General features: G+C 41.3%; 1 protein-coding gene across 6 annotated transcripts in view; it reads left to right on the top strand.

Annotated features, from left to right (window-relative positions):
- Positions 1-14,364, top strand: part of card11 (caspase recruitment domain family, member 11) — a 98,077-nt gene extending 83,713 nt beyond the window's left edge. For 5 of the 6 annotated variants that reach the window (XR_016486154.1, XM_090197989.1, XM_090197992.1 and 2 more), the window contains 6 exons: positions 2,213-2,308; positions 2,497-2,614; positions 11,034-11,216; positions 11,297-11,421; positions 13,678-13,793; positions 13,938-14,364. Coding sequence is in view for 4 of the 6 variants with exons in the window: in XM_090197989.1 (XP_090054115.1) it covers positions 2,213-2,308; positions 2,497-2,614; positions 11,034-11,216; positions 11,297-11,421; positions 13,678-13,793; positions 13,938-14,142 (843 nt within the window). In the remaining 2 variants the exon portion in view is untranslated. Of the gene's footprint in view, positions 1-2,212; positions 2,309-2,496; positions 2,697-11,033; positions 11,217-11,296; positions 11,422-13,677; positions 13,794-13,937 lie in introns of all 6 variants that reach the window. The other variant, XR_016486153.1, reaches the window with a different exon arrangement.
- The last annotated feature ends 1,340 nt before the right edge of the window (positions 14,365-15,704 follow it).

The raw sequence follows: 15,704 nt of genomic DNA on the forward strand, positions 1-15,704 counted from the left end.
ACAATGTGGGGACGAGGTAGTTGGATGGGATATTTACAGATGGCTGTGTACAGGTGCAGTGATCGGTAAGCTGCTCTGACAGCTGTTGCTTAAAGTGAGGGAGATATAAGTCTCCAGCTTCAGTGATTTTTGCAATTCGTTCCAGTCATTGGCAGCAAAGAACTGGAAGGAAAGGCAGCCAAACGAGGAGTTGGCTTTGGGGATGACCAGTGAAATATACCTGCTGGAGCACGTGCTATGGGTGGGTGTTGCTATGGTGACTAGTGAGCTGAGATAAGGCGGAGCTTTACCTAGCAAAGACTTATAGATGGCCTGGAGCCAGTGGGTTTAGCGACGAATATGTAGCGAGGGCCAGCCAACGAGAGCATACAGGTCGCAGTTGAGGGTAGTATATGGGGCTTTGGTGACAAAACGGATGGCACTGTGATAGACTACATCCAATTTTCTGAGTAGAGTGTTGGAGACTGTTTTGTAAATGACATCGCCAAAGTCAAGAATCGGTAGGATAGTCAGTTTTACGAGGCTATGTTTGGCAGCATGAGTGAAGGAGGCTTTGTTGTGAAATATGAAGCCTAGATTTAATTTTGGATTGGAGATGCTTAATGTGAGTCTGGAAGGAGAGTTTACACTCTAACCAGACACCTAGGTATTTGTAGTTGTCCACATATTCTAAGTCAGAACCTTCCAAAGTAGTGATGCTAGTCAGGCGGGCGGGTGAGGGCAGCAATCGGTTGAAGAGCATGCATTTAGTTTTACTAGCAGGCCACGGAAGAAGTGTTGTATGGCATTGAAGCTCGTTTGGAGGTTTGTTAACACAGTGTCCAAATAATGGCCAGATGTATACAGAATGGTGTTGTCTGGGTAGAAGTGGATCAGAGAATCACCAGCAGCAAGAGCGACAATGATATATACAGAGACAAGAGTTGGCCAGAGAATTGAACCCTGTGGCACCCCCATAGAGACTGCCAGAGGTCCAGACAACAGGCCCTCCAATTTGACACACTGAACTCTATCTGAGAAGTAGTTATTGAAGTAGTAATTTGAGTAACCAAGGCTATTGAGTCTTGCAGATAAGAATGCGGTGATTGACATAGTTGAAAGCCTTGGCCAGGTCGATGAAGAAGGCTGCACAGTATTGTCTTTTATCGATGGTGGTTGTGATGTCGTTTAGGACCTTGAGCGTGGCTGAGGTGCACCCATGACCAGCTCGGAAACCAGATTGCATAGTGGAGAAGGTATGGTGGGATTCGAAATGGTCGGTGATCTGTTTATTAACTTGGCTTTCGAAGATTTTAGAAAGGCAGGGTAGGATGGATATAGGTCTGTAACAGTTTGGGTCTATGGTGTCTCCCCCTTTGAAGAGGGGGATGACCGCGGCAGCTTTCCAATCTTTGGGGATCTCAGACGATACGAATTTTGAGGATAATTTTAGAAAGAGAGGGTCCAGATTGTCTAGCCCAGCTGATTTATAGGGATCCAGAATTTGCAGCTCTTTCAGAACATAAGCTGTTTGGAATTGAGTGAAGGAGAAGCGGGGGGCGGGGGGAGCATGGCCAGCCGTAGAAAAATGCTTATTGAAATTCTCGTTTATGGTGGATTTGTTGCTAGTGACAGTGTTTCCTATCCTCAGTGCAGTGGGCAGCTTGGAGGAGGTTCTCTTATTCTCCATGCACTCTACAGTGTCCATCAACCCTTTAATAATGGGGCTAGTGACAGTGTTTCCTATCCTCAGTGCAGTGGGCAGCTTGGAGGAGGTTCTCTTATTCTCCATGCACTCTACAGTGTCCATCAACCCTTTAATAATGGGGCTAGTGACAGTGTTTCCTTTCCTCAGTGCAGTGGGCAGCTTGGAGGAGGTGCTCTTATTCTCCATGCACTCTACAGTGTCCATCAACCCTTTATTAATGGGGCGAGTGACAGTGTTTCCTATCCTCAGTGCAGTGGGCAGCTTGGAGGAGGTGCTCTTATTCTCCATGCACTCTACAGTGTTTCCTATCCTCAGTGCAGTGGGCAGCTTGGAGGAGGTGCTCTTATTCTCCATGCACTCTACAGTGTTTCCTATCCTCAGTGCAGTGGGCAGCTTGGAGGAGGTGCTCTTATTCTCCATGCACTCTACAGTGTCCATCAACCCTTTAATAACCGTGAGCTAACTACATGTAAACACCTTGAACTGTCTTGATGTGTTGTTGTTATTGTTGTTTATGTTGTGTAGAACAGCTTACAGCCTGAAGAGTCCAGCCTGTCCTCAGACCCCAAATCCAGCCCTCGCATGTCCAGAGCTAGCGTCTTCATCACACAGATACTACAGGTAACACACACACACCTTCACACACCTTCACACACACACCCATCTCCTCAGTAAAGTGCAATGTGTGTGTGTGTGTGTGTGTGTGTGTGTGTGTGTGTGTGTGTGTGTGTGTGTGTGTGTGTGTGTGTGTGTGTGTGTGTGTGTGTGTGTGTGTGTGTGTGTGTGTGTGTGTGTGTGTGTGTGTGTAGTTTGTCAGCAGGGTGGATAATAAGTATAAGCGTATGAACAGCAGTGAGCGTGTTCGCATTGTGAGCTCAGGAAACCCGACGCTGCCCAGACCAGGCTTCGAAACCCTGAGACAGGATGGTAAGCCTTGCACCCTACACACTATACAATACAGGAAACCCAACGCTGCCCAGACCAGGCTTCGAAACCCTGAGACAGGATGGTATGCCCTGCACCCTACACACTACTGGAAACCCAATGCTGCCCAGACCAGGCTTCAAAACCCTGAGACAGGATTAAAAAACGACATCCTACCATAAACCTACATCCTACCATAAACCATGTACACTACTACCTATACGCCCTGTTTCTCTCTCTCTCTATACACACACACACCTATACACTACACCCTGTTTCTCTCTCTCTATACACACACACCTAAACACTACACCTGTTTCTCTCTCTCTCTATTGTCACGAACCGGCTCAAAGCCCGTAACAAAGGGAGACAACGTGGAGATAAGGAGTAACAAAATATATATTTATTAACTAAACCAACTAAGGAAAATATACAATGACGTGTGTAATCAGTAATCAGTAGTGTAAGTGAGTGTTTTGCATGCATGAATGTGATAATGCAGGGTGTTGAAAGGTGCCAAAGCAAACAAACAAAAGGCCACCAAGAACCACAACACAATCTACAAAGGTGTCTGCATGGAGAGTCTCCTCCATGAATGTGGAAGAGGTCTATTTATCCTGGGAGACACCTGGCCCAGGTGTTTCCCATGAAGCTGACGACCCTCCCAACTCCGCCCACCGGCATCCTAATAAGGAAACAAGAACAAAGACAGAATACAGCAGACAGAGTGGGAGGGTTGTCACACTATATACACACACCTATACACTACACCTGTTTCTCTCTCTATATATACACACACACCTATACACTACACCTGTTTCTCTCTCATATATATATATATATATACAGTGCCTTGCGAAAGTATTCGGCCCCCTTGAACTTTGCGACCTTTTGCCACATTTCATGCTTCAAACATAAAGATATAAAACTGTATTTTTTTGTGAAGAATCAACAACAAGTGTGACACAATCATGAAGTGGAACGACATTTATTGGATATTTCAAACTTTTTTAACAAATCAAAAACTGAAAAATTGGGCGTGCAAAATTATTCAGCCCCTTTACTTTCAGTGCAGCAAACTCTCTCCAGAAGTTCAGTGAGGATCTCTGAATGATCCAATGTTGACCTAAATTACTAATGATGATAAATACAATCCACCTGTGTGTAATCAAGTCTCCGTATAAATGCACCTGCACTGTGATAGTCTCAGAGGTCCGTCAAAAGCGCTGAGAGCATCATGAAGAACAAGGAACACACCAGGCAGGTCCGAGATACTGTTGTGAAGAAGTTTAAAGCCGGATTTGGATACAAAAATATTTCCCAAGTTTTAAACATCCCAAGGAGCACTGTGCAAGCGATAATATTGAAATGGAAGGAGTATCAGACCACTGCAAATCTACCAAGACCTGGCCGTCCCTCTAAACTTTCAGCTCATACAAGGAGAAGGCTGATCAGAGATGCAGCCAAGAGGCCCATGATCACTCTGGATGAACTGCAGAGATCTACAGCTGAGGTGGGAGACTCTGTCCATAGGACAACAATCAGTCGTATATTGCACAAATCTGGCCTTTATGGAAGAGTGGCAAGAAGAAAGCCATTTCTTAAAGATATCCATAAAAAGTGTTGTTTAAAGTTTGCCACAAGCCACCTGGGAGACACACCAAACATGTGGAAGAAGGTGCTCTGGTCAGATGAAACCAAAATTGAACTTTTTGGCAACAATGCAAAACGTTATGTTTGGCGTAAAAGCAACACAGCTCATCACACTGAACACACCATCCCCACTGTCAAACATGGTGGTGGCAGCATCATGGTTTGGGCCTGCTTTTCTTCAGCAGGGACAGGGAAGATGGTTAAAATTGATGGGAAGATGGATGGAGCCAAACACAGGACCATTCTGGAAGAAAACCTGATGGAGTCTGCAAAAGACCTGAGACTGGGACGGAGATTTGTCTTCCAACAAGACAATGATCCAAAACATAAAGCAAAATCTACAATAGAATGGTTCAAAAATAAACATATCCAGGTGTTAGAATGGCCAAGTCAAAGTCCAGACCTGAATCCAATCGAGAATCTGTGGAAAGAACTGAAAACTGCTGTTCACAAATGCTCTCCATCCAACCTCATTGAGCTCGAGCTGTTTTGCAAGGAGGAATGGGAAAAAATGTCAGTCTCTCGATGTGCAAAACTGATAGAGACATACCCCAAGCGACTTACAGCTGTAATCGCAGCAAAAGGTGGCGCTACAAAGTATTAACTTAAGGGGGCTGAATAATTTTGCACGCCCAATTTTTCAGTTTTTGATTTGTTAAAAAAGTTTGAAATATCCAATGAATGTCGTTCCACTTCATGATTGTGTCCCACTTGTTGTTGATTCTTCACAAAAAAATACAGTTTTATATCTTTATGTTTGAAGCCTGAAATGTGGCAAAAGGTCGCAAAGTTCAAGGGGGCCGAATACTTTCGCAAGGCACTGTGTATATATATATATATATATATATATATATATATATATGCTGTATATTATTATACACCCTACACCCTGTTTCTCTCTCTTATATATATATATATATATATATATATATGCTGTATATTATTATACACCCTACACCCTGTTTCTCTCTCTCATATATATATATATATATGCTGTATATTATTATACACCCTACACCCTGTTTCTCTCTCATATATATATATATATATGCTGTATATTATTATACACCCTACACCCTGTTTCTCTCCCTTATATATATATATATATATATATATATGCTGTATATTATTATACACCCTACACCCTGTTTCTCTCTCATATATATATATATATATATATGCTGTATATTATTATACACCCTACACCCTGTTTCTCTCTCTCATATATATATATATATATATATGCTGTATATTATTATACACCCTACACCCTGTTTCTCTCTCATATATATATATATATATATATGCTGTATATTGTTATACACCCTACACCCTGTTTCTCTCTCATATATATATATATATATATATATATATATATATATGCTGTATATTATTATACACCCTACACCCTGTTTCTCTCTCTTATATATATATATATATATATATGCTGTATATTATTATACACCCTACACCCTGTTTCTCTCTCTCATATATATATATATATATGCTGTATATTATTATACACCCTACACCCTGTTTCTCTCTCATATATATATATATATATATATGCTGTATATTATTATACACCCTACACCCTGTTTCTCTCTCATATATATATATATATATATGCTGTATATTATTATACACCCTACACCTGTTTCTCTCTCATATATATATATATATATATGCTGTATATTATTATACACCCTACACCCTGTTTGTCTCTCATATATATATATATATATGCTGTATATTATTATACACCCTACACCCTGTTTCTCTCTCATATATATATATATATATGCTGTATATTATTATACACCCTACACCCTGTTTCTCTCTCATATATATATATATATATATATATGCTGTATATTATTATACACCCTACACCCTGTTTCTCTCTCATATATATATATATATATATATATATATGCTGTATATTATTATACACCCTACACCTGTTTCTCTCTCATATATATATATATATATATGCTGTATATTATTATACACCCTACACCCTGTTTGTCTCTCATATATATATATATATATATGCTGTATATTATTATACACCCTACACCCTGTTTCTCTCTCTCATATATATATATATATATATATATATATGCTGTATATTATTATACACCCTACACCCTGTTTCTCTCTCTCATATATATATATATATATGCTGTATATTATTATACACCCTACACCTGTTTCTCTCTCATATATATATATATATATATATATGCTGTATATTATTATACACCCTACACCCTGTTTCTCTCTCATATATATATATATATATATATGCTGTATATTATTATACACCCTACACCCTGTTTCTCTCTCATATATATATATATATATATATATATATATATATGCTGTATATTATTATACACCCTACACCCTGTTTCTCTCTCATATATATATATATATATATATATATATATATATGCTGTATATTATTATACACCCTACACCCTGTTTCTCTCTCATATATATATATATATATATATATATATGCTGTATATTATTATACACCCTACACCCTGTTTCTCTCTCTTATATATATATATATATATGCTGTATATTATTATACACCCTACACCTGTTTCTCTCTCATATATATATATATATGCTGTATATTATTATACACCCTACACCCTGTTTCTCTCTCATATATATATATATATATGCTGTATATTATTATACACCCTACACCCTGTTTCTCTCTCTCATATATATATATATATATGCTGTATATTATTATACACCCTACACCCTGTTTCTCTCTCTCATATATATATATATATATGCTGTATATTATTATACACCCTACACCCTGTTTCTCTCTCTGATATATATATATATATATATATATGCTGTATATTATTATACACCCTATTTGTCTCTCATATATATATATATATATGCTGTATATTATTATACACCCTACACCTGTTTCTCTCTCATATATATATATATATGCTGTATATTATTATATACCCTAACCCTAACCCTAACCCTAACCCTACCCTGTTTCTCTCTCATATATATATATATATATATATGCTGTATATTATTATACACCCTGTTTCTCTCTCTTATATATATATATATATATATATGCTGTATATTATTATACACCCTGTTTGTCTCTCATATATATATATATATATGCTGTATATTATTATACACCCTACACCTGTTTCTCTCTCATATATATATATATATGCTGTATATTATTATACACCCTACACCCTGTTTCTCTCTCTCATATATATATATATATATATATATGCTGTATATTATTATACACCCTACACCCTGTTTGTCTCTCATATATATATATATATATGCTGTATATTATTATACACCCTACACCCTGTTTCTCTCTCTCATATATATATATGCTGTATATTATTATACACCCTACACCCTGTTTCTCTCTCTCATATATATATATCTATATGCTGTATATTATTATATACCCTGTTTCTCTCTCATATATATATATATATATATATATATATATATATGCTGTATATTATTATACACCCTACACCCTGTTTCTCTCTCATATATATATATATATATGCTGTATATTATTATACACCCTACACCCTGTTTGTCTCTCATATATATATATATGCTGTATATTATTATACACCCTACACCCTGTTTCTCTCTCTCATATATATATATATATATGCTGTATATTATTATACACCCTACACCCTGTTTCTCTCTCATATATATATATATATGCTGTATATTATTATACACCCTACACCCTGTTTGTCTCTCATATATATATATATATATGCTGTATATTATTATACACACGACACCCTGTTTCTCTCTCATATATATATATATATGCTGTATATTATTATACACCCTACACCGTTTCTCTCTCATATATATATATATATATATATATGCTGTATATTATTATACACCCTACACCCTGTTTCTCTCTCATATATATATATATATGCTGTATATTATTATACACCCTACACCCTGTTTGTCTCTCATATATATATATATATATGCTGTATATTATTATACACCCTACACCCTGTTTCTCTCTCATATATATATATATATGCTGTATATTATTATACACCCTACACCCTGTTTCTCTCTCTCATATATATATATATATATGCTGTATATTATTATACACCCTACACCCTGTTTCTCTCTCATATATATATATATATGCTGTATATTATTATACACCCTACACCCTGTTTCTCTCTCATATATATATATATATGCTGTATATTATTATACACCCTACACCCTGTTTCTCTCTCATATATATATATATATATATGCTGTATATTATTATACACCCTACACCCTGTTTCTCTCTCATATATATATATATATGCTGTATATTATTATACACCCTACACCCTGTTTCTCTCTCATATATATATATATATGCTGTATATTATTATACACCCTACACCCTGTTTCTCTCTCTCTCTATACACACACACCACCAGTGGAGAGAACAAGTATTTGATACACTGCCAATTTTGCAGTTTTTCCTACTTACAAAGCATGTAGAGGTCATTTTTAACATAGGTACACTTCAACTGTGAGAGACGGTATCTAAAACAAAAATCCGGAAAATCACTATGATTTTTAAGTAATTAATTTGCATTTTATTGCATGACATAAGTATTTGATCACCTACCAACCAATAAGAATTCCGGCTCTCACAGACCTGTTAGTTTTTCTTTAAGAAGCCCTCCTTGTTCTCCACTCATTACCTGTATTAACTGCACCTGTTTGAACTCGTTACCTGTATAAAAGACACCTGTCCACACACTCAAACAGACTCCAACCTCTCCACAATGGACAAGACCAGAGAGCTGTGGAAGGACATCAGGGATAAAATTGGAGACCTGCACAAGGCTGTGATGGGCTACAGGACAATAGGCACGCAGCTTGGTGAGAAGGCAACAACTGTTGGCGCAATTATTAGAAAATGGAAGAAGTTCAAGATGACGGTCAATCACCCTCGGTCTGGGGCTCCATGCAAGATCTCACCTCGTGGGGCATCAATGATCATGAAGAAGGTGAAGGATCAGCCCAGAACTACACGGCAGGACCTGGTCAATGACCTGAAGAGAGCTGGGACCACAGTCTCAAAGAAAACCATTAGTAACACACTAAAATAACACATCCTAGATCTGAATGAATGAAATTCTTATTAAATACTTTTTTCTTTACATAGTTGAATGTGCTGACATCAAAATCACACAAATTATCAATGGAAATCAAATATATCAACCCATGGAGGTCTGGATTAAAGTGGAAAACCACACTACAGGCTGATCCAACTTTGATGTAATGTCCTTAAAACAAGTCAAAATGAGGCTCAGTAGTGTGTGTGGCCTCCACGTGCCTGTATGACCTCCCTACAACGCCTGGGCATGCTCCTGATGAGGTGGCGGATGGTCTCCTGAAGGATCTCCTCCCAGACATGGACTAAAGCATCCGCCAACTCCTGGACAGTCTGTGGTGCAACGTGGTGTTGGTGGATGGAGCGAGACATGATGTCCCAGATGTGCTCAATTGGATTCAGGTCTGGGGAACGGGCGGGCCAGTCCATAGCATCAATGCCTTCCTCTTGCAAGAACTGCTGACACACTCCAGCCACATGAGGTCTAGCATTGTCTTGCATTAGGAGGAACCCAGGGCCAACCGCACCAGCATATGGTCTCACAAGGGGTCTGAGGATCTCATCTCGGTACCTAATGGCAGTCGGGCTACCTCTGGCGAGCACATGGAGGGCTGTGCGGCCCCCCCAAAGAAATGCCACCCCACACCATGACTGACCCACCGCCAAACCGGTCATGCTGGAGGATATTGCAGGCAGCAGAACGTTCTCCACGGCGTCTCCAGACTGTCACATGTGCTCAGTGTGAACCTGCTTTCATCTGTGAAGAGCACAGGGCGCCAGTGGCGAATTTGACAATCTTGGTGTTCTCTGGCAAATGAAAAACGTCCTGCACGGTGTTGGGCTGTAAGCACAACCCCCACCTGTGGACGTCGGGCCCTCATACCACCCTCATGGAGTCTGTTTCTGACCGTTTGAGCAGACACATGCACATTTGTGGCCTGCTGGAGGTCATTTTGCAGGGCTCTGGCAGTGCTCCTCCTGCTCTTCCTTGCACAAAGGCGGAGGTAGCGGTCCTGCTGCTGGGTTGTGGGCCCTCCTACGGCCTCCTCCACGTCTCCTGATGTACTGGCCTGTCTCCTGGTAGCGCCTCCATGCTCTGGACACTACGCTGACAGACACAGCAAACCTTCTTGCCACAGCTCACATTGATGTGCCATCCTGGATGAGCTGCACTACCTGAGCCACTTGTGTGGGTTGTGGACTCTGTCTCATGCTACCACTAGAGTGAAAGCACCACCAGCATTCCAAAGTGACAAACATCAGCCAGGAAGCATAGGAACTGAGAAGTGGTCTGGTCCCCACCTGCAGAACCTATGATTTCCACCTGTTGTCTATTCCATCTGCACAACAGCATGTGAAATGTATTGTCAATCAGTGTTGCTTCCTAAGTGGACAGTTTGATTTCACAGAAGTGTGATTGACTTGGAGTTACATTGTGTTGTTTAAGTGTTCCCTTTATTTTTTTGAGCAGTGTATATTAGCATTGTATATATTTATGCTGTATATTATTATACACTCTACAACCTGTACCCTTTACAATGTGTGTGTGTGTGTGTGAAGACTGTGCAGACCCATACAGTGATGTGAGTAGGAGTGTGAACCTGGTTCCGTACAGCCTGGTCTCCCCTCAGCGGGTCCAGAGGAAGAGGCCGGTTCTGATCAGTCCAAACAGTCTGGCCCGGACCATTATTCAGAAGATACTCAACATGGGTGGAGCCATGGACTTCAACATCTGCAAACCAGGTCGGGTTGTGTGTGTGTGTGTGTGTGTGTGTTTAATATTATTTTGTTATATCATATTAATAAAAGGTCATGTATTCCAGATGTCCTAACTAAAGAAGAGTTCTTAATGAGACAGAGGATTGAACCCATCATCTCCTCCAGAGAGAAGAACACCAACACCTACGAGGTTGTCTCTCCTGAGAACATAGAGGCTGTTGCTGCAAAGGTACATACTATTTTACATCTTGACTGATTTATTTTATAGAACCTTTATTTTAGCAGGGAGTCCCATTGAGACCAAGGCCTCTTTTCCAATACCACGTAATAAAACCACACAAATATTACAAGCAATTTAAAAAGAAAACACATTCCTCAACAATGAGGTCCTTCATTTTAAAGAGCATTTATCCCGGAAGTGTAAATAGGATCCTTTTGGTCATAAAGTCTAAAACGGAGTTTGGAACATCCGTGTGTCACAACAGGGAAATTAATGTTGGGTTTCTATCTAATAGCATAGACAGTGAGACAGACCTGCCCAGCAGCTCCAACTTGGTTACATAAGACGACACAACGCCCATTTCCTTACTTGAGAAATACTGCACCAAACACCTTAGTTAGATGTAAACATTAGCAACTAAAACATCCTTGGCAAAAACAGATTTCTTAAATGGTATTAGATTCATTCTGGGGGGTTTTGAGTGAAATAGGCTTCTGCATCTACAGTGGCTCAAGGGGGACAAACATCATTAACCAAACGCAGAATTAGTCAGGAAGACTATTTTCTAATGAACAACAGAAAAACACACGTGCCAATCGGTTGTTCAGTAGTTTAACAACTTGAACTGCCCTGGAGGTCCAGGAGCATCAAGGTGCAGAGTGCTCTGTAGATCATTCCATTGGGTCCTCCATTAACAACTTGAACTGCCCTGGAGGTCCAGGAGCATCAAGGTGCAGAGTGCTCTGTAGATCATTTCATTGGGTCCTCCATTAACAACTTGAACTGCCCTGGAGGTCCAGGAGCATCAAGGTGCAGAGTGCTCTGTAGATCATTTCATTGGGTCCTCCATTAACAACTTGAACTGCCCTGGAGGTCCAGGAGCATCAAGGTGCAGAGTGCTCTGTAGATCATTCCATTGGGTCCTCCATTAACAACTTGAACTGCCCTGGAGGCCCCGGAGCATCAAGGTGCAGAGTGCTCTGTAGATCATTCCATTGGGTCCTCCATTAACAACTTGAACTGCCCTGGAGGTCCAGGAGCATCAAGGTGCAGAGTGCTCTGTAGATCATTCCATTGGGTCCTCCATTAACAACTTGAACTGCCCTGGAGGTCCAGGAGCATCAAGGTGCAGAGTGCTCTGTAGATCATTCCATTGGGTCCTCCATTAACAACTTGAACTGCCCTGGAGGTCCAGGAGCATCAAGGTGCAGAGTGCTCTGTAGATCATTCCATTGGGTCCTCCATTAACAACTTGAACTGCCCTGGAGGTCCAGGAGCATCAAGGTGCAGAGTGCTCTGTAGATCATTCCATTGGGTCCTCCATTAACAACTTGAACTGCCCTGGAGGTCCAGGAGCATCAAGGTGCAGAGTGCTCTGTAGATCATTTCATTGGGTCCTCCATTAACAACTTGAACTGCCCTGGAGGTCCAGGAGCATCAAGGTGCAGAGTGCTCTGTAGATCATTCCATTGGGTCCTCCATTAACAACTTGAACTGCCCTGGAGGTCCAGGAGCATCAAGGTGCAGAGTGCTCTGTAGATCATTCCATTGGGTCCTCCATTAACAACTTGAACTGCCCTGGAGGCCCCGGAGCATCAAGGTGCAGAGAGCTCTGTATTACATCTGCTAAACATGTGTATGCGACCAACATGTTTAATTTGATAATTTTATACACGGGTGCAAAACAACAAAGCAGATTCCCCGAATTCTGTAGTTAACCATCCCTGTGACCAGGTCTGGTGACTCGTATGTCACTCATTTAACAATGAAGTAAGGTATGGAGGAAGTTTTCACGAGGGCTTTCTAAACAAAAAAATTGAATCAAGTCACATCTAATTTAATTTGTCACATGTACCGAATACAAGAAGTGTAGACTACCAGCCAATGTACAGAAAAATCTGCTATATTTATATTTACCATGTCCTTGATCAGCCACTATTGAAGTACATTTTGAAGCTAGAAAAGATCTAAGCTGAGTGTTGATTGAAGATTCTAAAATGTTCGCTAGACAGTTTAGAGATCAGGAGATCATTACTCAGGGGTCACCACCTTGGTAGAGAGGGAGCACATGGGCAGCCTTCCAGAAACATGATTGGATTTAAATCAGTGTATTTTAGTATTTTCAAATACATGCCAGTACTTTCCAAGTGTATTTCCAAGTACATTCCAATATTCAACTACTTGTTCAATTTGTTCATTGGAAATGTATATGAAAGGAATTGAGATATTTGAAATAGTATTTGAACCCAGGTCTGTTGTGTGCAGGGTAAACACTGTTTGATGGAGGCTGACGTGAGCTGTGTTAAAGACCTTTTGAGGAGAGAGATCTACCCAATCATCATCCACATCAAGATCTGTGACAAGAACATCAGGAAGCTAAGGTACTCTGACCTCTAACCCCTTGCATCTGTCTCCTACAGGAAGCTGTCCCTGCGTGTGGACAGTGAGGAAGAGTTTGTCAGAGTGTCGGAGCAGAGAGAGAGAGCTGGAGAGTATTCCTAACCCCTTGCATCTGTCTCCTACAGGAAGCTGCCCCTTCGTGTGGACAGTGAGGAGGAGTTTGTCAGAGTGTGTCGGAGCAGAGAGAGAGAGCTGGAGAGTGTTCCGTGTCTCTATGCGTGTCTGGAGCCTGAGGAATGGGCTGGGCCTGATGACCTCATCAGAGTGGTGAAAGACAGAATCCAGGAGGAACAGAGGAAGACTGTCTGGGTGGAGCAAGACCTGCTGTAACACACACAGATTAATGCATGCACACACCTCACACACAAGGTGCGCAAGATGGCGACGCTGGGTTAGATGCCACAAAATAGTTGGGAGTCCCCAGTAGGGGCTGCACACAATTGGTCTTGGTTTGGCTGGGGTACGCCGTCATTGTAAATAGCAATTTGTTCTTAACTGTCTTGCCTAATTAAGTAAAGGTTAAATAAAATACAAAATTGTTGAGAGGTTTTACCTGTAGTCAGCATTTCATTATTATGTCACATTGGGTGAACCTGTGGTCAGCGCTCAGGTCTGTTCAACGCTGGTCCGACCAATCTGATTCCACGCTTCAAGATCGCTTCGATCACGTGGACTGGGATATGTTCCGGCTAGCCTCAGATAATAACATTGATGTATACGCTGACTCGGTGAGCGAGTTTATTAGCAAGTGCATCGGTGATGTGGTACCCACGGTGAATATTAAAACCTTCCCCAACCAGAAACTGGATTGATGGCAGCATTTGAGCAAAACTGAAAGCATGCGAACACCTGCTTTTAATCATGGCAAGGCGACCGGAAACATGACCGAATACAAACAGTGTAGCTATTCCCTCTGTAAGGCATTTAAACAAGCTAAGCTTCAGTATAGAGACAAAGTAGAGTCGCAATTCAACGGCTCAGACACGAGACGTATGTGGCAGGGTCTACAAAAAGAAAACCAGCCCCGTCGCGGACACCGATTTCTTGCTCCCAGACCAACTAAACAACTTCTTTGCTCGCTTTGAGGACAATACATTGCCACTGACATGGCCCGCTACCAAAACCAGCCAACGTGAGTAAAACATTTAAACGTGTTAACCCTTGCAAGGCTGCCGGCCCAGATGGCATCCCTAGCCGCGTCCTCAGAGCATGCGCAGAACAGCTGGCTGGTGTGTTTACGGACATATTCAATCAATCCCTATCCCAGTCTGCTGTTCCCACATGCTTCAAGAGGGCCACCATTGTTCCTGTTCCCAAGAAAGCTAAGGTAACTGAGCTAAACAACTACCGCCCTGTAGCACTCACTTCCGTCATCATGAAGTGCTTTGAGGGACTAGTCAAGGACCATATCACCTCCACCCTACCTGACACCCTAGACCCACTCCAATTTGCTTACCGCCCAAATAGGTCCACAGACGATGCAATCTCAACCACACTGCCCTAACCCATCTAGACAAGAGGAATACCTATGTGAGAATGCTGTTCATCGACTACAGCTCAGCATTTAACACCATAGTACCCTCCAAACTCGTCATCAAGCTCGCGACCCTGGGTCTCGACCCCGCCCTGTGCAACTGGGTACTGGACTTCCTGACGGGCCGCCCCCAGGTGGTGAGGGTAGGTAACAACATCTCCACGACCGCTGATCCTCAACACTGGGGCCCCACAAGGGTGCGTTCTGAGCCCTCGCCTGTACTCCCTGTTCACCCACGATTGCGTGGCCACGCACGCCTCCAACTCAATCATCAAGTTTGCGGACGACACAACAGTGGTAGGCTTGATTACCAACAACGACGAGACGGCCTACAGGTAGGAGGTGATGGCCCTCGGAC

The sequence above is a fragment of the Oncorhynchus mykiss genome, chromosome 13 (assembly GCF_057628025.1).
Source record: "Oncorhynchus mykiss isolate SJ-2025 chromosome 13, ASM5762802v1, whole genome shotgun sequence".
In the NCBI taxonomy this organism is placed as follows: domain Eukaryota; kingdom Metazoa; phylum Chordata; class Actinopteri; order Salmoniformes; family Salmonidae; genus Oncorhynchus; species Oncorhynchus mykiss.